The 26,233-nt window shown below is 41.2% G+C and overlaps 2 protein-coding genes across 5 annotated transcripts; both read right to left on the bottom strand.

Annotated features, from left to right (window-relative positions):
- Positions 1–337: 337 nt before the first annotated feature.
- Positions 338–18,485, bottom strand: ttc4 (tetratricopeptide repeat domain 4). Of its 2 annotated transcripts, XM_020521607.2 has the most exons (10): positions 18,294–18,484; positions 16,279–16,396; positions 15,140–15,301; positions 14,557–14,634; positions 11,890–12,014; positions 11,267–11,353; positions 8,906–9,141; positions 7,220–7,304; positions 5,606–5,688; positions 338–1,159 (listed from the first exon to the last, which is right to left on the bottom strand). In XM_020521607.2, the coding sequence occupies exons 1-10, from the start codon at positions 18,390–18,392 to the stop codon at positions 1,060–1,062; spliced, it is 1,173 nt and encodes a 390-aa protein (XP_020377196.2). In that variant the 5' UTR covers positions 18,393–18,484; the 3' UTR covers positions 338–1,059. The 2 variants fall into 2 exon arrangements, with proteins under 2 accessions (XP_020377196.2, XP_048457652.1); XM_048601695.1 differs by lacking the exon at positions 14,557–14,634 and having other exon boundaries at positions 18,294–18,485.
- Positions 18,486–22,248: 3,763 nt separating this feature from the next.
- pars2 (prolyl-tRNA synthetase 2, mitochondrial) lies at positions 22,249–25,913 on the bottom strand. Of its 3 annotated transcripts, none has more exons than XM_048601693.1 (2): positions 25,895–25,913; positions 22,249–24,046 (listed from the first exon to the last, which is right to left on the bottom strand). In XM_048601693.1, exon 2 carries the CDS (start codon positions 24,020–24,022, stop codon positions 22,610–22,612), a length of 1,413 nt encoding a protein of 470 aa, XP_048457650.1. In that variant the 5' UTR covers positions 24,023–24,046; positions 25,895–25,913; the 3' UTR covers positions 22,249–22,609. The 3 variants fall into 3 exon arrangements, with proteins under 3 accessions (XP_048457650.1, XP_020377195.1, XP_048457651.1); XM_020521606.2 differs by having other exon boundaries at positions 25,808–25,904; XM_048601694.1 differs by lacking the exon at positions 25,895–25,913 and adding an exon at positions 24,325–24,541.
- Positions 25,914–26,233: the final 320 nt, after the last annotated feature.

The raw sequence follows: 26,233 nt of genomic DNA, 5'->3' as shown, positions 1-26,233 counted from the left end.
ATGGTGACATGTAACAGCTATCGATTATTGTAAAAACCCATCTGGTTCACTTATGTCTTTTTTTAGGGAAGGAAATCTGCCATTCTTACCTGGTATGAAGTTAGGTGAGCTTCAGTGGTGGAGAAACCTCCAGACAGAATTGATTTGTGATAGAATTAGTAATTTTAAAAAATGGATTGATTAGGAAATGTCAGCATGGATTTCTAAAGTGGAAATCATGTTTAACTAATCTGCTGGAGTTTTCTCAAGGTGACAGCAAGGTTCCATGAGAGTAATGCTGTTAATGTGGTGTACATGGATCACCGGAAGGTATATAATACAGTGCCACACAACAGACTTGTTGGAAAGCTATGTTATTATAAGAGACAGTAGCAATGTGGATACAAAATTAGCTGCAATAGGAAACACAGAGTAACAGTAAATGGATAAATTTCGATCTGAGGGAAAGTTTAACATGGATCTCTTCAGATTATGGACCTTTATTGTACCCTTCAATCTGTCACATTTTGATTTTGAAAAGCAGTTTTGCCACCACTCTCTTTGCTTCTGGAATTTCACTACTCTCCCTTCTTCTGACAACCTGAGTTCCCTCCAGGTCTGCCACTGAGACCCCTGCACTCTGTGCTCTTTATAATCTTGCTGCCACTGCTGTCAAGTTCCACACAGGTGCACCACCATTCTGTCTGCTTCTGCGACCTCTTCGCTCTCGCTGCAGTTAATGAACTGGAGTGAAAACGATAGTTTGGAATCTTCAGCTTGAGAATAAAATGTAGAAGGCAATCCTGAGCAGCACCAAGGGAGGGCAGTATTGTCTGGGGAGCACTCATTCAGGGATAATGATGAGATGTGATCAAATCATTTGTTCTCCCATTTCCATTTACGGTATCAATATCCATGTTTGGCTAAAGAATCTATTTACTGCTGTTGATCATACACCAATATTCATCTCGAAAACCTAATTTACTAGAATAAAATAAGTTTTGAAGAGTCATATAGAATTAGAAATGGTAACTGCTTCTTTCTCAATAGTTGCTGTCAAATCTTCAGTACTTTATTATTTCAAATGGCTTGGAGCTTCTTTCCTGATAGAAAGTCTTTAGAGAACGATGAACCTCTTACTAGAATTATGATTCTCGGATTTCCAGCTTTCACAAAATATCTGGATACAAAAAAATTCAATGAAGCATGAATTAATATCAAACAACATCCAATTTTAAGGAATAAAAGGAACAACAATCCAAATACTGTATAGAAAGTCTTATATTTGGAAACATTATTTACAACAGACATGTCACAGCAAGCCAAGCCAAAACAAAACTACTTGTGTCACTGAGGGCTGCATCTTGCCAGAAATCAGCTGTCATTTTTGTCGGGTTTCCAGGCAGGTTTCTGCAAAACCTAGTGAGTTTTCTTACACAATCATCCCAAACTTGCCTCATTACCAGGTATCACATCCTTATATTGTCCTGCTTATCTGGTGCTAGCCCAATTCTCCTACTCACCATAGGCGGATGTATTCACCACTGCCAGGATATGCCCTGATTCCTGGTACCAGGATCATACTTAAAAGGCAGTTGTGCACAGAACTGCCCTATTCGCTTCATATTAGCCCTAGACATGGCAGATGAGGAGAAATGGGCACCTTGATGTGTGAACAGGGTCCTAGCAGTCCTAGTGAATGGGGTAGTACAGAGGGGTGTCTGATGACCGATAGAGTACGCCACAGCACCACACCCTAGCAGCCTGATCGGAGATTGCCAGCTGATTCAATGTGGTCACAACTGTCCACAGGACAGTGTGGGAAAGGAGGTCAAAAGTCTTCTCTATACCATAAAGGTAGGTGCTGCCAACTTCTCCCTGCTAAATCACATTCCACAGGCCATAGGGTGCTGGGGCAGAAGTAACCAGTCAAACAATTCTGCTTTGCCAGTCAATGAGATCATGGCTGATCTGCTAATCCTCATTTCCACTTTCCCGCCTTTTCCACATAACCCCCGATTCCCTTACTGCCAACAAATCTGTCTATCTCAGCCTTGATAGAATTCTTTGCCACAGATGGCTATCTCTGTCACTGCACCCACCTAGGCTCATGCTCACTAGTGTATGTAACATCTTCTCTCACTTGCTCACAACTACCCAATTCCTCCCATACAGATAAACCTGTGTGCCCTCTCCATTGCCTGCTCATTCTTTCAGGACACCTCAGAACCTTTCCCTTACCTGCACCAGCACTAAAGGCTGTGCCATCCACTTTTGTCCCACTCAATCCCTCCCTTTCTCTCCTTACAGAAGAACCAGGATGAGTGGTCGGGCATCTAACAATTAGTTCCACCCCCTCCCTTCTACGAAAGGAAGATTTTAGCCTTCGCTCGCAAGGACTGGGACCAGTCCTGTGGAGACACAAATGTCCATGTCCTGGCCCACCAAGTAAGAATTACTGTCCAATGCTGCTCTAACTTTCCCATTATCCATGATGTGAATGAGTCCTTGACAAGGAGGAACTTGTTCACAAAGGATTCTTTCTTTTGTCTCCTGTAGGTACCAGTGGCATTAGCATGTTCTCCGCTGTCAAGAGGATGGTATTGGCAAGATATGCCCTCTTCCACTTCTGAGGAAGACAGCACAGATCCCTACGAGAATATCCAGCAAAGCTGACCCTGCACCCAAAACCAGGTCCAATTCTGACCCCTCAGTGGGTGCATTTGAGAGATTAAGGCTGGGAACACTGGCTGTTGAGCATATCATTGCCACGTCCCTGCAGATGGCAAAGAAAGGTCCCAGGTTGCTGGCACTCGAGAGACCAGGAACCTGCAAAGCCCCAAGCAGGAAAGGATCCTATGGTGTTGGCTACTAACAACTTCATTGAAATGCAAAGGCAAACACAGGAGCAGCAGGCAGGTTTGCCAGGCACACAGGGTAACCTAACACAGATTTTACAGGACTGCAGCAATGCAATTGCCACACTGCTGATTCCATGGGCAAGTTGGCAGCTGCCATGGAGAGCCAGATCTAGCAGTCTGAGTGTGCTGGATAGTCGTGCAGATCTGCCCTCCATTACTACAGCCATTAGTACACAGTAGCAAAGGCATGGTGACAAGGCAGCAAGGAGACTGAGTACACTGCAGGTGTTATTTTCAGAAAAGGAGACAGGGTGCAGCCAGTAGGCACCCAGCCAGAGGATGGCCCACACAGGAATCCTCTCAGTACTCCAGAGGGAGCTTGACCTTCAACTCCATACTGCCTGGCACCCTCAGAACTCTGGGAGTACAAGCTGAGGAGGGTGGCCTTACTTCTGTGCTGGGGGAGGGGGTGGTGGTGTGTGTGTGTGTGTGTGTGTGTGTGTGTGTGGTGGCAGTACTCAGCATGTCAGGGCTCTCCAGACACAAACACCTGGATGTCACCATTCCAAGTCACCACGGCCAATGGTGTTGGGCGGGCTTCCTCCACCCTAGCTGAGGAACCGAGGACCGCACTGAGCTGTTGTGGAAACAAGGAACATGACCTTCTGTGGGTGACACTTCACTGCAAATATATTATTACATTTGTGAATGCATGTTCGAATTTCTTTATCAGTTGTGTGTGCAAATCTCTGTCTGGTTGGAATTCTAGCACTGAAGATACAGAACCTAAGTAACCTTCGAGCTACACACGTTCAATGGTTCAAGGTGTGAAGTGAGCAGCTTCTGGAAACTGGGGTTAATGTTTCCATCCCATAAAACAAGGCTGGTGCATCACAACAATAACCTGATCAAGAGTGCTTGGAGAAGGATTTGGACTGCACACAGATTAATGCCTAAGGTTCACACAGCGCACAGTGCTCACAGAAGTGTATCATCTTTAGTAGATTGTGAAATGAAACACTTAACGTCACCCAGTTCTAGTGTGGTGACAGCCATGTTTAGCTCCACTTGCCACACTTTTTATTTACAGTCTCGTGGAAGGTGCTCTTCACACAATGAACATAGAACAATACAGCACGGGAACAGGCCCTTTGGCCCACCATGATACCATTCTAAACTGTGAGTCTCACGTTCAGCCTCCTAGCCTTGGTGAACCCTCAAATGTCCACATTCCTTTCTTGGTGGCTCTGCCTGTCAATCCTATGGGTTTTGAACATCCGTAAGTTCCCACCCAACCAAACTAGTCTATCTAAATTTTCATCTCTCCATTTTACATCCTCAGCTCCAGGTATATGTAACCACAACAGAAATAGGAGTGCACGCCACCCCCACCCCATGGAAGCCAGGCTGCTGCTTACTATCAGTTACCAACACCCTACCCCCAGCTCCTACATTACCTCCTTCCCTCTAATGTTCTGCCCGCTGCATCTGTCATGCTGCCTCCAATCACCAGTCAAACTAAGTTCGTTAGCTTCAATTTTGTAACACTGGCCCCAAGAATACCTCTTCACCCCCCAAATGGCTTTTAATATACAGACCTCCCAGGACTGACAGTGACCCACCCACTTGAGTGACTTAGATGGACAGCTCTGAACAATGAGTGACCAGACCCTTGACTGATATCTGGCCAGCTCCCTACTGTCTTCCTGTGACTCCCTGGACCAGATCCCCTGGCCATGACCACCCTATGCACTCTGTGCCCAAGTCCCTGAATTGATATCAGAGGCTGCTGTTGACTTAATGCGCCAGCAACCTGTTTCCTTCGACTTGACTGAGGACTACTCCTTTGACTTTGAGACATGGCCGTTTTTTGGAAGTACAAGCAATGCATTTCCTGCGTACTTGGCTGGCAAATTGTGTAGAAGCGAGATTGGTGTTGTCTAGAGGAGCAAGCATCAAGCTGGAGTGGCCAAGTAACTAATCTGACTTCCATGAGTTTTTATTCACTTGTGGGATGTGGGTGTCGCTGGCTGGCCAGCATTTATTGCCTATATGTTGGTGTGCAAGTCTACTTTGCATGTGCTAAGTTTTCAATCTTAAATGAATTGATGTGTAGGCCAGGCAGGGATTGGAGAAGAAAGAAATATAAAGAGATACTGTCCAAATTCACTTCATTTGAATGCTCAGACCAAAAGTTGTTTGAATCTCTTAGACAAATTGATTTTAAAGACCAATGCTGTAACTGGCTATCCTTCCCAGCCTGCAATGATTTTGTAATATTGATAGCTTTTATTGAATATTCAAAGGTGTTCCTGTGGCACAATGATGACATTGCTGTTTCCGAACCAGAAGTCCTGGATTTATGTCCTACTGCAGGTCTACAAAACTCAGGAAGATACAGTCATAGATTGGCCAAATAGGTTGAGTACCAACTTGCAAATCCTCCAACTTATGCAAATGGCATGCGGTAACAATAAATGAGGTTTCTGGTTAGTTCATGGTGCAATAAAAATGTTGGAAGCTCAAACATCACTCTTAATTGTTTCAGACTGCAACATTCAAAGTGAATGTTGCCACAGCAAAGCAGAATCTGAGTCAACTGTAACATTCATAAAAAAGTTATCACGTCATCTTTAGAATATCCAAACAAATGGCTTCAAGGTTGTACAAGCCATTTTGTATAAAAGTATGGTAGTTCTCCACCTACCTAAATTAAAGAGACAGCAGGAATTGAAATCAGCAACCACACAATTAACACTACTCACCTGTCATGACTCAGAATCTGCCGCAGAGTGCACATGGGATCTACCTGGAACAGATCCTCTCCTTGCTCACCTTCAAAATACAGCTGTATGCACAAGAGAACAAACTGATTAACAGATAATATCATTTTATCTAAATTTTAAATACTCCCCATTTGCTCTTGGTTACTACAGCAGAGAATAGTAAGATTCTACAACAGAAAAAACAAGCATTCCTTTCTCCATCTTATTATCATCTCTCCTCCAAAAACTGGCACTTCAAGTTAAACAGATTTTTGTATATTAATAAAGAGGTACAAGAATTAATATCACCATCAGAGTGGATTCTAACATCCTGAAATGCAGACTATCGTATGTTAGTTTAAATTGTTTGGTAAGTTGTGATCAACACCTGCCAACTGGAAATAAAAATTCATGGCTAAAAATTTTCCTGACTGTTTTAAATATATTATACAAATGCAATTGTAATCTGTGTTGTACCTAGCCTGCATCACATTTAAAGCTCTGTTCAAGCTGTGGGGTGACATATTTATGCAAACTGAGTAGTCACAACTCCAAAACTTAGTCTGCAATGTCCTCATGTGCTCTTTTACAGCACTACGTCAGATGCAATAAGAATGCTTTGCTTCAAAACCTCGCATTTCATCAAATTATACATGCATCAGTCTGGTCTCATCGCACCAACCAGACCAGAACAATGGTTGCATGCAGCAAACACTTCGAAGAGCAATGTTTCCTTGCACCAAAAATATCAATTATATCCTGTATCTAATGTCCCTTTAAGTTCCCTGATTCTCCACGCACAGCGATCAGCATTGACTTCTGAAGTCACTGCTATGCACAAGCCTCTGAGGCCCAGGCAGCCAGAAAGCAAATTAAAAGGAACACTGCCAGTATACCTTACAAACTCCGTGTTAAAGAAATGTGGTTGCTTCGTGCATGTGCATATGTCATGGCTGTATTTTTTTTGTATTCGCTTGTGGGGCATGGATGTTGTTGGCTCCACCAGCATTCATTGCTTGTCCCTAGTTGCCCTTGAATAGGTGGTCGTGAGCTGCCTCCTGAACCGCTGTAGATAAATCCACAATGCCACCAGGGAGGTAATTCCAGGATTTTGTCCAGAAGACATTGAAGGAATGGCAATATATTTTCAAGTCAGGATGGTGAGAGACTTGGAGGGGAACTTGCATGTATATGTCCTTTTAGAAGGCAGTGGTCACGGGGTTCCACAAATTTGTATATAACTTTGTTACCTTCAACCCAAATCTATCTGTTTTGTTCTTTTAAAACAATCATCTGTTTCAAACAGAAGTACAACAGCAAATAATGGGAGCTCTGTCAAACTGAAACATATGACCTTCAAGTTGCCGGTGATGAAGGCTAGTTCACCAGGAATAAACGTTTCTGCTCAAACTCAACAGTGAAGGGAAATTAGATGTTGATTTGTTTTCTGAGCTATTTCACAAAGGACATCAAAATGAATGAAAACTAATTTGGTGAGAGCTTGCTAACATGGTATTTTTATTCAAAAACAGTTCCATCTAAGTTGGAGACAGTTTCTTCCACTTCCTCATTTTCCATTCAGGATAACATTCTTAAATCCAGTTCAAGTCCTACCTCTAAATTATTTGGCTTATATTTCTTTTCTGTATCCCAAGGGGGGAGGTTCTCACCAAACATCACAGATAAATGATCAATAAACCTGAAAAGAGAACCGAGCCAAAGTTAATCTCCAGCAACCTTGCTTGGCAGCAAACAAAAATTACATTCATGTATCAGTACTATAAAGATATAACTTTTTGTTTTACTTTATTCTTGATTGAACTGGGAAAAGGACTGTTTATATAAAATGAGAACCGAGAAAGCAATTGCTGTATTTTTAATTATCAAGTGACTGAAACTCATTGTAAGTTATGTTTACATTTTTGCTTTGCAAGCAGCGTGGGAAGGAGTTAAAGACGACAGCATGGACACCAGTACGTGTACTGAGTGAGATTCAGCCAGTAGCAAGTAGCTGATTGGTTAGTGGAAATGTGACCAGTCATGGATGCCAAGGTCATCAGCTTGCACCAACTCTGTGATTAGTTGCTGGGTAGCTGAACAGCTTGAGGATGTGAAAGCTTCAAGGGCAGGCCCTCAGACTTTTGCAAAGGGAGATAGTCTCTCCCTTCCCTATAAAATACCTGAAGCTAAAGAAAACCAGGTGTTTTCTCCCATCGAGTGCTGTAAGATGTTGCTTTCAACCAAGAAGTAATTTGTGAACTAGTTCATCTTGTACTCCCATGAAGAAATGAAAGAACATGAAGGAGATGATCAGAGAATCAAAGAACTTAAACGAACAGTCGAATCCTGAGGACTATTGAAGAGTTTCCCTCCACTGGTACTTTTCCCCCCCTCCAGCCATAACACCAAGTTTTGTCGGGTGTGGGTGTGTGTGCGTGTGCGTGTGGTGAGTTGTACAAGGGAGTTATAGAGCTTTAACTGATAGAGTGATGTCGATAGTTCATAGTTGTTTACCTGTAGTTAGAATCTATTTGTTTGCACTCAAAAGCTCTTGTAAATACAGAAACCTGGTCCATGTTAATCTGAGTCTATCAAAAAGATAAATTGGAGATATCATGAAACATGATAACATTTTAACTTTTGTGACGTCTCAGATAATAATGTGGCTGATTTCCAACAAACTACCCCAGTGAGGCGTAACAGAATAAGGACACTAGAGGGCAGTCAGGACAGTCTCATTTCATCTTGTGACCTACATTCACGACCTTTGAGAAATGTCTGCTACCAAGCTATTCTCAGCCCTATTTCACCACAAAGCCATCAAAAAAGGAAGACTGCAAATTGCCAGTGTATTCAGATAGCTCCAGAAAGCAGGGACAAAGCCACTATTGTGCATGCATTAACTAAAGTGGGAAATAATTTTGACGTGGCTGTTGCTCATTCATTGAAGTGTCTAGTTTGAAGCTGTCATTAACATAACATAATTAAAATATCAGCCCACATCACATGAACATTTGCCTATAAGTTCTAGGCTTGCTCAGATCATTGGAGAGGCTATTTTTAGAACACAAGATGTCATACCTAAAACAAACACAGAGACTGCTAGAGAACCCAGTTCAGTGTCATACCGGACTCTGTTTCTCTCTCCACAGATATTGCCAGACCTGCTGAGTTTCTCCAGCATTACCTGTATTTGTTTCAGATATTCAGCATTTAAAAATATTTTGGCTTTGTCCTACCTTAAAACAGACATTAATATTAATTGCCAAAAGTGAAGGATGTCTTTATTTTGATATTTACCGTGTGTCTTCATGAAATGCTGAGATAAAATCCATTTGTTCATATTCCGGGTACAGAAACAACACAGGCCAACTTAAGTTGCCATTTTCATCTAAGTGTACTACATTGCCATTCTCAGAGTTTATGCCATCAAACAGAGTTCTTAATACCCTATTGTTTTCCTTATCATCATCATCACCACCATCTGAGTTTTGACCGGTCAACTCCTGAGGCTGAAATACCTTGATCTTCCTCTCCTGCAACAGAGAACAAATAAAACTAAAACAAAATTCAGAAATAGGGAAACAGCAGTGCTGATCTTAAATACCAAGTATCATTTTAAAAACATATCCTTCTCCAAAGCAGACATGTGAAATATATATCTTCTATATGTACTCATGAAGAAAAGTCAAATCTTTTAAACCCAATTTTAGAGAGTTTGACTTTTCCACAGATAATAATTTTATGGGATAGACGTGCATACTTGATTAGGTCACAAAGAAAGACCATCACAATGGAATAAAGTAAAAACCTATAACACTAAGGAATTCATATGTAGTCTCAAGCATTATTTATTTTGTAACATTACAAATTATATATATTTCCTACAAACAATACAAATATATACCATAAAGAATTAACTACAACAACCACACTGTAATCCTTCACTATCTCTCTGATAAGCATTTAAATCACTGAACAATTTATCCAAATATCCTCATCTTTATCTTATCATTGGTGGTACCAGGAGCTTCGACACCAAAATTCTATACATAGGATCCTAAATATCATTGCGTGTATTTGATATTCCATATATCTTAGAAATTATTTTTTGACATGACTGGCATCAAGTTCATACTACATGTCTAAAACCCATAGGTACAACGTTACTAGTCAGCGTGCCTACAATTTTCACCCCTAAATTCCCGTAACTTCCTTCAAACATTGTCCTTGAGACGGTTCTTTACACAGACATCTAAGGGTTGAACAACTTGTAAGACCACCAGCAAGAGCTGCCATGTTGGTTTTGATCTGACATCACAAATTACAGCATAAGGTGGGACCTCTACAATCCCAGATGCACGAGGAGGAGTAGGACATTCAGTCCCCCGAGCTTGCTCTGCAATTCAATAAGGCGAACACTTAAATATGTTTATGTCTTCAAATTCACATTGCTGCCTACCCTGATAGCCTGTTAACGCCTTGATTAACAACAATCTATCTACCTCAACCTTAAAAAAAGTCAAGGACTCTGTTTCCATCTTCTTTTCACGAAGGAAGTTCCAAAGACTCTCAGTCCTCTGAGAGGGAATGTTTTGCCTCATCTCTGTTTTATACCTTGAACTTATTTCATCGCCCTGCTGTAACTTCTTCCAGCTTCTAATATTTACCCTTGATCCACTTCATGCAACTGCAGTCATATAACCAGCCTTTCCCATGAACATGGATATAATGCCAGTCTGAAGTTTCTCTTTAGGAAGTTTTATGCTCCACTATTACCTTTAATCATGTGCCATCTGCCATATGTAACCACTCTGAACTATACCCACCCACTGCCAGTCTTCTTTACAGGGTCAGCATGTTCAACAATCTTGGCATCAGTCTTATTTACAAGCAGGTCGAAGGTCATTTGTTTCATTCATATTTCTAATGTAGACCATTCAACACATATTCATCTCTTGACGTCAGCTGATAATTTAATGATTTTATTATGTACAGATAGCAGGTGCTGTTCTGACAGAGCACTAAACTGTGCTTTTTCACAAAGCTTGGGTATGACATAGCATTGGCTTTCAATTCTGAAATGCCATCTTTCTTCATTTCTCAGAAGGCGCAAGGTCAGATGGCTACATAGGTGATACTTTGTTGATGCTTCATTAAACCTTTCGGCCACTTTTTCCTCCAAGTGAAACCACTTTCTTGATCTTCCTCTGCTGGCACATTAGTTGGCATCTTAGTTTACACACTCTCTATTTACTTGCAAACATTGAACTCTGTTACTACTGCACAAATTAGTCACAGCAAATGTTACAATTTTCATTTTAAACTGATCTGCATACCTGTGATTCTTCCCAAAGCTTTCAGAACTGATCTTGTAATACTCATTAGTATTTGTCAATTGGCTGAGAGATTGGTACTAGAATTGGCTGAAGTGAAATCTAAAAATTCTTGCATATAACTTCAAATTAATGAGGTCAGTAATTAACAATCAGTGATGAACAATCAGAACACAGTTTAATCTCTTAAAATCTCGAATTGAAAAGTTCAGCTTTTTAGAGACAAAGATCATGTGGTCATTTTCTTTAGATCAATTTTAACTTGAGTTATGTACGGTAATGTAGAAGACAGGCCCATTTTCCCCAATATTTCATATTCCTTTACCTTGACAGCCTTCAGTAAGGCTTCTGCTTGCACCCTTTCCTTCTTCTCCTTCAATTTTGCTTTCCTTAGATTACGCTCCTCAACTCGCTAAAAAAAAATTTATAATTTAGAACAAGCGAGGTGGCAGAATCAGTCAGAACAATGACCTTTCACTTGTGACCTAGATTCAACACATATTCAGTGTGATGCCTTTAAAGCCACCATTTTCTGCTTGCTGTGAGGGCTTTAAACACAATGATCTCAACATGAACCCATCACCAGAACACATGTTGTCAGTGCAAATCAATCTGTAAGATTACAATGCAATGCTAAACTGTTAATTCAAGTGCTCCCACTCTGCATTTAACAACACTTTTCTTAGAGTCAGAGAATCCCTACAGTGTGGAAACAGGCCATTCGGCCCAGACAGTTGCCCGAGGGTGGAATCGAACTCAGGTCCCTGGCTCTGTGAGGCAGCAATACTGACCACTGAGCCACTGTGCCTTGAGGAACCACTTTGACAATTTCTGCATTGTACATATACTTAATTGACTAAACCTCCTGTATCCAGCACTCATGCAATGCAGTCATCACAGACGTTATCTCCCACAGTCAAGTACTTAACCAGCAGTCACTAAACATACCTTCTGTTTATCAGCTTTGGCTCTCAATTCAATGAGTTGCTTTTCTTTGGGTTCAAACTGGAGGCCCTCATCACACCATGCTATTGCCTGGCTGTAATTTTTCAGTTCAATATGACAAAGGACACCTGTCAACACAACACTTCAGTCATTTAATATCACTGGAAAATCCATTTCCCAAAGCTTTATTTACTGATCAAGTAACTGTAGTGAGATGCCAGTTTCACAACACCCATCTCCATTTCATAATGCAGCACTAATGTTAATAATTAAATATGGAGTGTATTAAATGATCAATCTTTTCAAGAAATGATTTTTTTTTCTCAACAAAAAGAGGGAAAAATGGATGACAGTAGGAAAGGGAGGTTCATCATCACCTATGGTTAGTAATAAACATTGGTTCCATGTGGCATTGCTCTGTCTCTGCCTTTGGTCTAAGACCAAAAGAAAATCAAAAGGGGAGCACGACACTGTTAAACTCATAATTGCCTGTGTGTGTGGCACAAATATTTGGAACATTGAGTTCTGTGGAAGGATCACTGAACCCAAAACATTAACTCTGATTTCTCTCCACAGATGCTGCCAGTCCTGCTGAGCTTTTCCAGCAACTTGTTTTTGTTTCTGATTTACAGCATCCACAGTTATTTCGTTTTTCATTTACAAATGTTTGGAAGTCCAGTATAGTATCTCAGATTCTGAGTTCACTGCTGTGGTTTCCCGCTGGCAGAGTTCCTCATGGATCTCCCAGTAGAAAAGTAGGTGTTGCTGAATCTTAAACTAGAGTTGTATGGCGGGACTGTATGAAGTCCCGATGCAGTTTATTCTGTGAGAGTTGCCTGTGAAATTGAAAGGTCAGATAATAACCCAGCATCTGGAACCCTCCCAAAAATTCCCCAAGTCTGAGTTAGAGTCACAGACCTTGGAGGCTACTGCCTTACTTTCCTTAACCAGGAAAGGTTAGGGAGGTTCAGATTTGCTCCAGCTATAAAACTAACTCTACGTATGAGCAAATTCCTGCAGATGCTGGAATTTGTACTGCAAACAAAAAAATGCTGGAAATCACAGCAGTTAAGGCAGCATCCATGGAGACAGAGCAAGCTAATGCTTCGAGTTTAGATGACTCTTCATCAGGGCTGACGTGAAGTGTGGTGGAGACAGTATTTATGCAATAGTGGGTGCGGGGAGCAGAGTCATGCTGACTGCTGGGGGAGAAAGGGTGTTCATAGTGCAGATTAAATGAGTGGAATGTGAGAATGACAGAACAATGTGTTCAACCCACTCCAATTCCTTCCCTTTCTTTTAGCTTTATTTGTTACATTTTCTGTCACCATGTCCTCTCTCCCCTGCCCCCAGTCCAGTAGGACTGTCTGTTCTTTCCAGTCTGGCAGTTAGACACATCATTGTTCTGCCATTCTCACACACTAATCACTTAATGTGCACTATCAGCACCCTTTCTACCACAGCACTCCACCCCTCTCCCCCTCCCCCCCCATAGCATAAATGCTGCTCCCTCCACACTTCACATCTGCTCCCTCCACACTTCACATCAGCTCTGATAAACAGTCATCTAGACTCAAAACATTAGCTTGTTCTCTCTTCATGGATATTGCCTGACCTGCTGTGATCTTCAGCAGTTTTGTTTTCAGCACATAAAACTAACCCTCCTTGTTTGACTTATCTCAGATTCCCATCACCACTGCCCCCAAACTCCCAATACCAAACCCTTTGTGAACATCAATGTCTCCCCTCAACCCAGATACCCAACAAATAGACCCCCACCTCCACCTCCACCTCCACCTCCCCCTCCCTGACCCTGAACACCTGACAGCCGTAGGACTCCCTCCACCCCTCTCAATCGCAACACCTCTAAAGACCACAAAACACCCTCCCCCCGCCCCATCTGCCTTCCCTCAGTCACTCTCCCTTGCTTCCAATACAGTCACCAACTCACCCCAGGATCCTTGGACCTGACAGCAATCCTCAGACAACCAAATTCCCCCTCATGACCCCTAAACCAATTTGCATGAATTCTCCCCACTACCCGACCCCACCCCACCAGATGGAAACAACCAGACAGCCCTGAACTCCCTCCCAGATACCCATCCACTTATTTAGAACTCCATACCACTCACCCACATCACCCACCCTAATCCCTACCTGTACACCACCCATCTAACCTTCTGTTATCCCACCCAGCACCTGAACAGCCCACACACCTTTACGCAACTGGTACCCCCTCACCTATCTTATCGCAGTAGCTGTCAGTGACTTTATGACTTTTTAACCTTGAAATACAGCAGTTACTGCTGCAAAAGAAAGATGTGGTTTTAGTGTTGATCCAAGCATGTGTTGCCTGCATGATGTACCACTTTGGACCTGATCACTTCAGCTGGGAAAGCTTCTGCCTTGGATGCTCAGCTAGAAAATTCCCTTAAAGCGAAGTGGGAACTTTTTGTCTGATCTGGTTCAGAAATAGGGATTCTGACCTTCAAACCCTCCTTACAGATTTCCTAAAAGCTGGGGGAAGTGGGGGGGGTAGAAGAAAGGAGGGTCTCGTTGCACCCAGCCATACCACACAACAACTCAAAGAGATTTAGCAGGGAATAGACCATATATCCCCCTAGAAAGGAGGGGAAACAAAATAAAACTCAAATGTTTCTGCAGTCTTACCTCTAATAATTGCTTTCAAATGGTTTGGTTTCAGTTTCCTAGCTGCAATCACATCATTTAGTGCAGATCGATTATTACCTTGAATAAAGCATATTAAAAGTGAGAGTGCAGGAACAAATTTACTTTTCTGTTCACCATATTTGTCAGTTCCACACTTAATAGCTGGCATTACCTGGGTATACTTGAATGTGGAGGAAGGTGCTCCTGGACTACCAATATGACTTTTTTCCTGTAATTTTATATTTTCTTTTCCTCTAATTATATTAGTTTACAGCCTATAACTAATTGTTGAGTTGATCTAATGACACAATAACATCTTTAATTGTTGTGTTTCACTTTAGAACACATACAAAAATGCAATGTGACATTTCAATTAAACACACCAGCAATCCTTCTAGTCCCTCAAGCAAGATTATTTGGGATTCAGACAGTCTGATACTCAATTCACTTAAGATGCTTACACCAAACAGACTCATTCACATTGAGAGACTTATCCCATTGTCTGACACTGGTTCAGACAATCCTTAATGCTGACTTCCTAAACATCCCAGTTCCAGAATTGTCAAGTACCAACCAGCCATACCTAAATAAAATTGTGCTGCTGCTCTGTTCGTATGGAGTATGACATTCAGCTCACAGTCACTGCATTTTCTCTTCAGCCCTTCTGTGTAGGAGATGATGGCTTTCTCATAATTCTTTTCCTTGAAGTAATGATTCCCCTCATTTTTGTATGTTTTTGCAAGCTCTGTAAAACGTAATTTAAAAGAAAAAGTTTAACATAACCTATAAGCAGTTATATTCATCCAGCCTGATATAAAAATGTGATTTATCATTTAATCTTACATGGATGGTCAACTCATTTCAAAAGGCATTAAACCAGAAAGTGGAAATTGCAGCATTATTCTACGAAAGTGGCAATAAGGTTCTCCCCAATGATTTTCCCATGAACAGTTTCAGTACCTTCAATTCTGATGACATCAGTGAATAAACATATATTCAATAGATTATTTAGAAACCATTTCACAGGATTACTATCTTCTTTGTATTCTTCTGAAAATAAAAATGGGGTCAGGCTAAAAGACTGCACTGTAGAGTACTGACTGTATTATAATCTAATACTTTTATACATGATAACATGTAGATGTGGAGATAGCAACATAGTGGTAATGTCACTGGACCAGTAATCAAAATGCCCAGACTAATGTTCTGGGACATGATTTCAAATCCCCCTTCAGCAACTGACATGACAACAATCAATTATTGCAAAAATGCATCTGATTCACTAATGTCATTTGGGAAAGGAAATCTACTATCCTTACAAACCAAAGCAAAATGCCAGAAGACTGAAAATAAGAACAAAAGAAGCTGGGAAAATTCAGGTGGTCAGGCAGCACTAACAGCTTCTGGTTCAGATCAATGACTTTATAACAGGACACAATTGCTCTTAATCAGCCATCCTTACCCAGTCAGACCAATATGTGATTCCATATCCACTATTAAGTGGTTGACTCTTCCTCCAAAATGCCCTCGCAAGCCATTCAGGCAACAGATGCTAGCCTTGCTGATAACACACATTCCATGGAAAAAATAAATAAAACCCAGCCAAAGCCAGAAAATTTCATTCCACTGAATTCTCAGAAGAAGGAATCAGCAGGAAACCAGCTAATTGTTTGCAAAATGAAAATCTGCTAATTTAAATGTGTTTTGGTTGAATTTCGGTACCTTCTGGAGATTGATCCTCATCATACAACATTGACTGAATGCAGGCAAGTTCTGGATGTTTCAAAGGATCAAGTTCTTCAGGTGGCTTTTTCATAAACATTGGAATCTTTTCAAATTCCTTGGCAAGAATAAAAAGTAAAAACATGGTCAGCATTTACATATTATGGAAATTATGCCTTTACTCGAAGTACAGCTAATGAGCACGTGTCTACAGGGTTCCAGACAAGATGGTATCTCTTACCATCTTCTGTACATAATCATGTTCATTAAAGCCTGTTGCTGTTCAATCAAGAATATGGATCTTTCAATACTACAATCATGATCTAGCCCTTTTCTATCTCAGTTTGCTCCTGCTCATCTTTTCTGGTACCTGATTGTTCCTTAATGAGCAAGATGAGAAAATATTAATGATATAATTTGCAAGTTCTTCATAAAATCAAAGGGCGATTTATTGGCCTGCATCAATAATGGAAAGTGTCTTTAATATAATTATGTTTTGAAATAATTTGAGGTAAAATGGAAGTTGTCTTTCCATACTAAGATTTAGTATGAAGATCAATTCTCTAGAATTTCGTGCGTATGTGTATGTGTATATCTGTATAGGTTTAAGGGCAAAGAAATTAGCTTTAGTTTTCTCAACATTTAACTAAAAGACTGCATCCAGGTAAAAAGCAACAATGGCGGACAAAAGAGATGTTAAGAGTGTTAAGGTGCCACCAGCATATACGTGAAAGCTGATCTATGTCAATAACCAAATATGTCAATAGCCAAAGAAAGGGGCTGTTTGTAGATAATTGAGGGACAACAGAAGTAACACAACACATACAGAAGAAATTGTTTAGACTGAAATCAAGAAAGAGCAGTTCCATCGAGCTGGATAATGGAGAGCAGGTACTGGAGGAGTAAATTTGATCCACATTATGTATATGTATGCAGGACATCATAGAGGTTTGCAGCACAGAAAAAGGCCCTTTGGCCCATCAAGTCTGCGCCAGTCAAAAACAAGCACCAAACTATTTTTCAGCACTTGGCCCATAGCCTTGACGTGACCAGTGCATATCTAAATACTTCTTAAATGTTGAGAGTTTCTGCTTTTACCACATTTACAGACGTTAAGTTCCAGATTTCCACCACCTTCTAGGTGAAAAAAATCTTTTGCTGACATCCCCTCTAAACCTTCTGCCCCTTATCTTCAATCTATACACTCCCGGTAATTGATATTTTTTAATCAAGGGCAAAACTTCCTTGTGTCTACCCTATCTATGCCCCTCATAATTTTCTAGATCTCAATCATGCTCCCCTCCTCACCCCCCTCTGCCTTAGACTCTTCTGCTCCAAGGAAAACAATTCCAGTCTATTAACTTTCTCTTCATAACTAAAATTCTCCAGCCTGGGCAGCATCTTGGTGAATCTGCCATGGATACCGAGGAGAGAAATTCATTGTGGTACAGGCTATAGCCAGTATAATTTGGGATTAACAATTTGCAGCACCGCGGCAGAAATTTGATCAGAGTTGGAAATCTGATCAAGAAATTTCAAACTTGGAGTGACTGGAAACATTGTCATGGATTTTAGAATACCAACGTGTCAGGAGGGGAACTGTAAGTTGGGGTGGGGGTGATGACAGGTTTTTAAAGGGAGCCACGGCAATTTCTCAGCACAGAGAACTATTTAAAATGCCAGATAGTCTGGGAACTAGGAAAGGAGGTTGTGATCAGCTGTTGGAAATGAATTTTAAAAATAGATGAAATATAACTTCAGTCTGACCGCCAAGTAATCTTAGCTAGTGGATCCTAAGCAAGCTCCAAATGTTATTATCACGTAACATTCACATAATTACAGTAGTTTGTTACTCCTCATATGCCGGTATTTCCTGGCAATTTATCTAACCCTGCTATCTGTACCGCTTGCTCTTCTTTCCCCACAAGTTGCGAGTCGGGAAAAGCAACATTTCCAAAATATTCACAGCAGTTTCCCTACCCCCACCGATTTCTAGGAAGCCCTCAAAATCTCACCTCTTCCCAGTTATCTTCGTTGAAGCCTCCTTTATACTTCTTCTCCTTGAAGTGGTCGTAAAGCGCATCCATGCCATCGTCGTCCCCCGACGATGCCATGCTGCCCACTCACAGAGAGCTCTCGCTGCCCACAATTGATACACTCGGCGATTTGTTACATTCAGCAAACACACGTTTCCGGCTGCACCACTGCAAATCGTCCCCCAGTTCCAAAAACACTTCCGCCTAACCATTATACTGACAGTGGAGCTATCTGAAATGTAAACCTCTGCATCGAAGTGAAATCTGTGGCACTGTGTTTTGGATACTAGCTATTTAAAAGGGGCGAGAGATCTAAATCGATGCTGTGCACAGTTTTTATGCAGTGAGCCATTGGGTAGAGCGTACTGAATTCTCCAAAGTGCTAGGGTATTGTTAAAAACAAAATAAATCCATTGCTTATTATACAGTAAAATTAGTTGTGATCACTTTAAGTGAGCAGCCTATCAAAAGTACAAAAAAAAGGGACACTGAAAAGCCATGGGAAGATCAGGTTCCATGATGATGGCCACGCTGTGTGACCTAAGGCAGGAGTCTGGGGGAGGGGAAGTTAAAAGTAGAAAGTCATGTAACGACATCTCCAGGAATATAACCAGCCAGAGTGGCAACTGTATTCCATAGATATGTAAAGGGCATCATCAGCAATTGAGTTATTAGAGTCAAAGAGGTAGTAAAAACTCCATGGAAGATGTCAAGGGGCTGGTGCCAGGAGGGCACATGTAATGTGCCGTGGTGGCTGTTTAACAAATGGAGGATGAAATTTCACACAGATTTTCCTGCTACATACTCATTTTAGTCATTTTTAGTCAATCTATTCGGTCAGTCATTGGCACACTTCTGGCACAAGTGTGACTTGAAACCGCAACTTTCTGGCTCAGAGGCAGGCACACTAACATTGCACTTCAAGAGGCCTTTAACTTCATCATGTGTACTGATGGCACAAGTTCTGCATCTTTACTGCACCTCTATAACAAAAGACCCATCTACCCATTAGCCCTGTCATTGCTGACCTCCCTAGGTTTCCAGCCTTCTAACACCTCAAAATTAAATTTTTAATCATGTGTAAATCTTGTCACGGCCTTATCCCTAGCTCTACAAAACAGGTGACAATTTTATATATATATATAATATATATGCTTCCTACCTCAAACGGACACGAACCACTTCAGTCTTTTTCTTCTTTGGTTCTCCAGTCAAAGCCAGGTCTGACTCCTAGCACCACAATTTCATCTGTGAGTAGGGCAAAGAGGCAGGACCTGAGATCACACCAGATGGATCAAACCCCCTGCAGTTGACAACAATCTGGTCCACACTAGCTGTCCAGCCAACTGAATCAATTTGTGCTGTAGTGGCAACAAACATTTTTACATCCATGTAGCCTGGAACTCTGGAGAATTATAGAGGCTCCAATTTCTTTCCATCATATGGCTGACCAGAAATCTCTCCACTTCTTACTATTTGCCATTTGTGTTTATTGGAAGGAAATACAAGTTGTTACTCAACTTGTTAGGGCACCTTTCTTGGCCATCAAGTCCTAGAGACAGACTTGAAACTGGAGCTTTGGTTTAGAGGGAGGCATACTACCCACTGATACACAGGACCTCCCTAAGGCAGACTAGTAGGTGTAAATGTTTTCAGGTCACTTCTCTATGATTCGGGCACATTTCATGTGTCAAATGCCATGAAAAATTTCAATTCTTTTCAAAGGCATTCACAAAAAATCTGCCTATTCACTCGACAGATGCAGACGGAATTAGTGTGTTTCTAGTGCTCCCTTATTTTGTTCAAGATTTCAGAATTTACATTCTTTTCTCTTTATACTAAAGAGTCTTCCAATGAAATCTGTACTCTTTGGAGTTATTAAATGACACTATCATCAGTTTCCTCAATTCTGTTCTTTCTACCAGTGTCTACTCTCTCTATTCCACCCATTTCTCCATTTTTAAAGCATATTCCTTTTTCTTTTCCACCTCTTACTATTTTTGGCCAGCTCTCCATGAGCACCAACACAATTCCCATTCCTGCACACTCCATATTGTGGTCAGGTCCTGCATGTGACGGACAACCCAAGCTATGTTGTGATATGAAGGGGTGATGGGCCACTAGAAAACGCAGCACTTTCTCCTCTTGTCGTTTTTAGTGCCAAATAGCAGATCAGCTGCTTTTATCAGTGGATTTTCTTCAAGCAGGGGAATGTGTGGTGGGCCACTGAAATCATTAAATGGACTGGCTTCAGCCTGATCAGATACCTTAGCTAACCTCTCATCCTTGATTCCTGTATTTTAAGCACCGTTGGAGCTCCAAGAAGTGCACTACAAAATTACAGAAAATGGATTCCTGCAGTGTGTCTCCATCCTCAGCAGAGTTATTGTGGAGTCATTTATTGCTGGCAAGCACAACATGGGCAAAATCAGCCAGATCAATCTATTGCTATCATTCAGTCAGGGGACAAAAGCTAATCAGCAATCTCCTGCCTACCCAGGCAACAAATAATGGCTCCAAAATTTCTTCATCTCTAACCCACCCAATTCAGTTTTGATAACTGTATATACTGACATACAAAATGAATCATGTTGTCCTGACCTTACTACATCTTATTCTGCATTACAATAGGGGCTACACTTCATAAGTACTTCATAGGTAGAACAAATTGGGATTTCCTGATGTATTGAAAGATGACTGCAAGTCTTTCTTGTTCCTTCCTTTTCCTCAGAAGTCTATAGCCTGGGGCCTGCTTAATGTTTCTATGGGCTTCTGGATGTTTTCAAAAAGATCAAACCAGAACAACTCTAGACCCAAAGATCCCCTGGAGAGGTGGGAGAGAAAGGCAACATTTAAATTCTTAGGATCCTCTGATTCATAGAACAGGGAGGCCAGACATAAGATGCAATCAGGCAATTCTGATAAGAGTTTGAGGAATGTGACGTGGGGCTTGGAATGCTTACCCTCACCTTATTGTCACGCACATTTTTGACTACAGGCTTCCCCTCCATTAGTAAAGTGTTGAAAAGATTAGGGTGACAAGAAGAGGTCACAGACCTGGTAACATAGGTCCCTGCCTGCATTTCCCATGACTTCCTACTTCCTAGACAAACATCACAGGAAATTTAGCCCCAAAATGCTGCAACCGCAGAATGAGGCAGGGTAAGAGTGGAAATAATAGAGTTAAATGAATGGATTTGTAACCTAAAACTGGAGTTTGCTTCAAATAATCATTGACACTATACAATATATGACACACAAGACAATAACACAGCATAAAAAGAAACTGAAGTAAGGTTATAGTTCAACTATTGTTATTTTCTGATAGATTAGTCAAGTAGCTAGATATTCATCCCAGGCAGCGGTGCACAATGGGCAAAATTGGTTCATGTGATAAGCAGAGCCTGAATTTCAGTTCCTGGGCAGACAATGGGATTAAATCCCAGGTACTCCAAATAACAGGCAACTGGTCTGATATCACAACTTTTGTCCCACTGCCTGAGTTGAGTTTCCAAGGCAATATTTTTGAAATGTAGTGACACCTCACAGCATCTGATGATCTTTGGTGGAGCAGTAGATGACTAGTTTTCTAGGGCTTATATTACATTTATAGATTAGATGGCCTGTACATGTTGTGTATAGAAAAACTAGACAAGCAACTCCTTAAAAAAATCCTCATTTTACTCAGACAACCTTCTCTGAATTCAGACATTATATGATTTGTATAGCTCTCCCAGTCAGTAGGGTATAAATGAATGAACACATCAGTATAGCATTGAAATAAAATGTCTAAAGTAAAAGCATGATTGTAGAAATGTGTTCATTCCAACAACAAAGCAAAAGTAACCCAATAACCCTGCACATTTGATACATGATAATTCTCATACAAGACATACTAAATTACCGACTACAGTACTATGTGTAATACAAGGTATTCTTGGTATAAATTTTAGTTTTTATTTAGGTTTGCTTTGTTACTGATCCCATTGTCTGCAATACCATAGCTTCAGTTTCAATTGCTGCACTGCATTCTCCAAAACTGTACATTGATTAAGTCTCTTTCACTATTAGTAATTCATATAAAAGCATCTTGATTGTTACTTCCTTTGATACAGCTTAGTAATCTTTAACAGTTCCCTGCCATAAAGGAAACAGCATAATTATACCAGATATATCATTGTGTACAATTTCCTTTTCTGTACACTTTCAAAAAAACCCTGATTTCAAGGGTCTACAAACTACAGCAAAGCACTTTCACCAGTATAGGTGGTCCTAGACTAACACAATGACATGTACTAAGCAATCTTCACATTTCTCAAAAAGTCCAAGACACCTTCTTGCGTGAGAAATACTGTTTTCCCATTATTTTGGCAGTTGACTTCAAAAACAGGTGGATTTTCCAAAACCCTCTTCCCTGCAACGACAACATACGGGTAACCCAGACGACTGGCATCTTTCAATCTCTTGCCTATAGTCAGGTGGCTTCGGTCATCCAAGAGTACCTCTCCACGAAGCTGGGGGACAGCATCTATTAGAGTATCATACAGCGTTTCAGATAGACCTAGGCTCAGTTCTTCCTTGCTGCCTTTCTTAGGCGGAATGATGCAAACTTGGTAAGGGGCCAGGAGGCTTGGCCAGCGAATGTCATCTTCCGTTGACAAAACCTCTATGGCAGCGGCTAGTATTCGCGTGACTCCAAGACCAAAACAACCCATTTCGGCTATGACGGGCTTATTCTCAGTGTTGGAATACGAGGCACCTAAGATATTTGAATACTTTGTCCCAAGGTAAAAAGTGTGTCCCACCTCAATGCCTTTGCTTTCTTTCAGCTTTCCATGACACTGCGGGCAGTTTGTTTCAATGTCTGTCATTGCTTCGACATTGGCTGCAAAATGGCAGTCAGAACATATTAAAAGGCGATCCTCCCCAATGTCAGCTGGCAGCTGGAACTCGTGAGACATTTTACCACCAATGCTGCCAGTGTCTGCCTGCACCTTTACAAACTGCAATCCCAACTGGTCAAAGATGCGACTATAAGCTTGGGAAACAAGGTCATAGGTCTCCATGGCAGCTTCTTCTGAGACATCAAACGTGTACATATCCTTCATGTAGAACTCTCGTCCACGGAGCAAACCGAAACGTGGCTTTGGCTCATCTCGGAACTTTCTTGTCACTTGGTAAAGCATCAAAGGTAGCTGTCTGTACGAGAGATTACCCTGCATGGCAATGAGCTCCGTCACTGCTTCCTCATGTGTTGGACTTAAACAGTATTCCATGTTATGCCTATCCTTCAGTCTGAATAGTTCCTTCCCCAGAAGGTCCCAACGTTCACTGGTCTTCCACAGACTTGCTGAGGTGAGGCTGGGCATATTCACCTTCTGACCCCCAATGGACTGCATTTCCTTATCAATCACACGAACAAGTTTCTCCATGGCTCGAACTGTATATGGCAGATAGTGAAAGCAGCCTGTATTGGCTGGCTGAATAAGACCCGCCTGAAGCATCAGTCTTTGGCTCTTGCAGGTAATCTCACTGGACCGGCCAGCCCCAATAGTTCTGTCCTCACGGAGATTCATTGGCTGAAAGAGATGAGACAGTAATATATGCTTGGACCTACCATGGTGATAATGGGACCTGTGTAAATGTAAGATGTCACAGAACAGTCTGCTGAACAATTGTCTTGAATATGAATAGATTGCCATCTCCATTATGCATCCAAGAAATAATCAGTTCTAGAAAGGAAAACAAAGAGTATAAGTTCACATCCTTCTCAAAAAAGTACATTTTGAAAATCCATACAACATTTAAGAAAGGAAAGCACTGTGGGCTGAATGCATAATAGCAAGTGAACTAGATGCGTCCTAGTCATGTATTTTCATTTTCAATGTTTATTAAGATGAGAGATGCAAAACATATTCACCTATCTAAGGTCACAATTAAGCAACTAATAACAATTAAGCAATCCTCATGGTGCCACCAAAAGCAGGAAAAGATCACACAACTGGCTTACTTTACTGTAGGTCCAGCATATTTTGGTTATTATATCTCAGAGCATGGCTTCACACACAGTTAACTAAGTCTAGCTACATCCACCAGGATTGATCGCCACATTCTAAGCTGGATTGAGTATTGGGGTCGCCATTTTATCACCTCCAACCTAGGTTCTTAAAAGTGCCTGCACAGCTACCAGCAAAATGTGATTATCTTCCAAACTTCTTAGGTTCTGGCAAAATACCAGTAAACTGGAAAATAGCAAATGGAACAATTTTACTTGAGGAGGAAAGAAACAAAATACAGGAACATATAGGACAATAACCCAATGATGCAACTACTTGACTTGCTGGAATCCAGTACTATGGTTATAGAAGGATACTTGAAAATCATAACGGAATTTGGCAGAGTCAACATGGTTCTGTGAAAAATAAATCATGTTCAACTATTGTGTTAGAGTTTTTTGAAGAAGTAACAAGCACAGCAGATAAAGGGGAAGCCTGTAAACATGGTATGCTGAGATTTCTAACAGTCTTTTGTGAAAGGTCACATCAAAAGTTGCGATACAAAGTAAGTGGTCGTGATGTATGCGCAGCATTGTAATATGAAAAAGGACTGGTTGTTTGACAGGAAACAAAGTAGGATAAATTAGTCTTTTTCAGACTGGCAGACTGTGGTTAGTGGAGTGCCACAGGAATAATTGCTTGGCCCTCAACTGTTTACAATCTATATCAATGACTTGGATGATGGGATGACAGTAGTTAATTTTGCTTACAACATAGCTAGGAAGGTTAGTTGTTAAAGGAGCTACAGGCTGCAAAGCATTAAGAGAGTGGGCAAAAATTCAAAGCATAATACAGAGAAATGCAAACTTCCACATTGGCAGGCAGAATGGAAACGTAGTGTTTTAGTTAAATGGAGATAGATTGCAGAACTCAGTGGTACTGAAGGAGTCACAGAAAGTAAGTATGCAGTTTCAGAAAGTAATTCAGAAAACAAATGAAGTATTGGTGCTTATTGTAATAAGAATATATAAAAGTAGGGAGTTTTCTTTATAGCTGTATAGAGTGTTGATGAGACTACATCTGGAGTACTGTGTCTAGTTTTGGTCTCCTTATTTGAAAGAGGATGCAAGTGCTTTCTTTAGAAGTTTATACAGTGGTCACTCAACTCATTCACTACCCCTATCCATCACTCACCCCTCTCTCTCTATTACTCATCAATTCAATCACGCCTTCTCATTCATTCATTCATTCACTCCCCTCCCTCCATCTCCCTCTCACTCATCCTGTCTCTCACTCACTCCCACAACCCCATCCCTCTTTCACTCCCTCCCCCTTCTCTCACACTCACACTCCCTACCCCGTGACTTCCAAACACTCACTCCTTCCAAACACTCACACCTGTCCCTCACTCATTCACCCCTTATCTGTCTGTCTTGCTCACTCTCCTTCTCTCTCCCACATTCACTCATTCCCCCTCTCTCTTTCCTTCTCACTCACTTCGTTACTCCGTCCACCTGACTCGCATTCTCCCTAATGCGCATGTGTCGGTTACTGTTACGGATCGGGACTCAGTCCAGAACGCACCAAATCGCGAATCTCGGCACCAGCTCCGGGCCCTCGCTGTGCTTCAAGTGCTTCCAAAGTTTGTCAACTTTTACCATTTACACCTCTTTGCTTCTAAAGGGAAGTTCCGACGATTTTACTGGAATTGCATCACCTTCCATCCCAAAACAGGTCCTGGGATGAATCATTCATATCAAAACAGCTATTTTGCTTTTCCCCAAGTACCTTTCTCCCTCAATGGTATAGTCTTAAAACCAAAAAATGCTGAAAACACTCAGCATACGTGGGGAGAGCAAGAGAATTAATGTTTCACGTCTGCGACCTTTCATCAGAACTGGACTGTTGACACGGAGAGCAGAA

This window comes from Rhincodon typus, chromosome 10 (assembly GCF_021869965.1).
Source record: "Rhincodon typus isolate 14 chromosome 10, sRhiTyp1.1, whole genome shotgun sequence".
Classification (NCBI taxonomy): domain Eukaryota; kingdom Metazoa; phylum Chordata; class Chondrichthyes; order Orectolobiformes; family Rhincodontidae; genus Rhincodon; species Rhincodon typus.
The sequence above is the reverse complement of the archived record's forward strand: the minus strand, read 5'-3'. Positions and strand labels throughout refer to the sequence as shown.

Excerpts from the sequence above, each read along its gene's own strand:
- ttc4 (XM_020521607.2), bottom strand. The coding sequence starts at position 18,392 with ATGGCATCGTCGGGGGACGACGATGGCATGGATGCGCTTTACGACCAC. Across the intron at positions 12,015-14,556 it reads TTTGAAAGCAATTATTAGAG|GTGTCCTTTGTCATATTGAA; the intron begins GTAAGACTGCAG and ends TTGTGTTGACAG. Across the intron at positions 5,689-7,219 it reads ATAAGCCAAATAATTTAGAG|CTGTATTTTGAAGGTGAGCA; the intron begins GTAGGACTTGAA and ends TTGTGCATACAG.
- pars2 (XM_048601693.1), bottom strand. The coding sequence starts at position 24,022 with ATGGAGATGGCAATCTATTCATATTCAAGACAATTGTTCAGCAGACTG.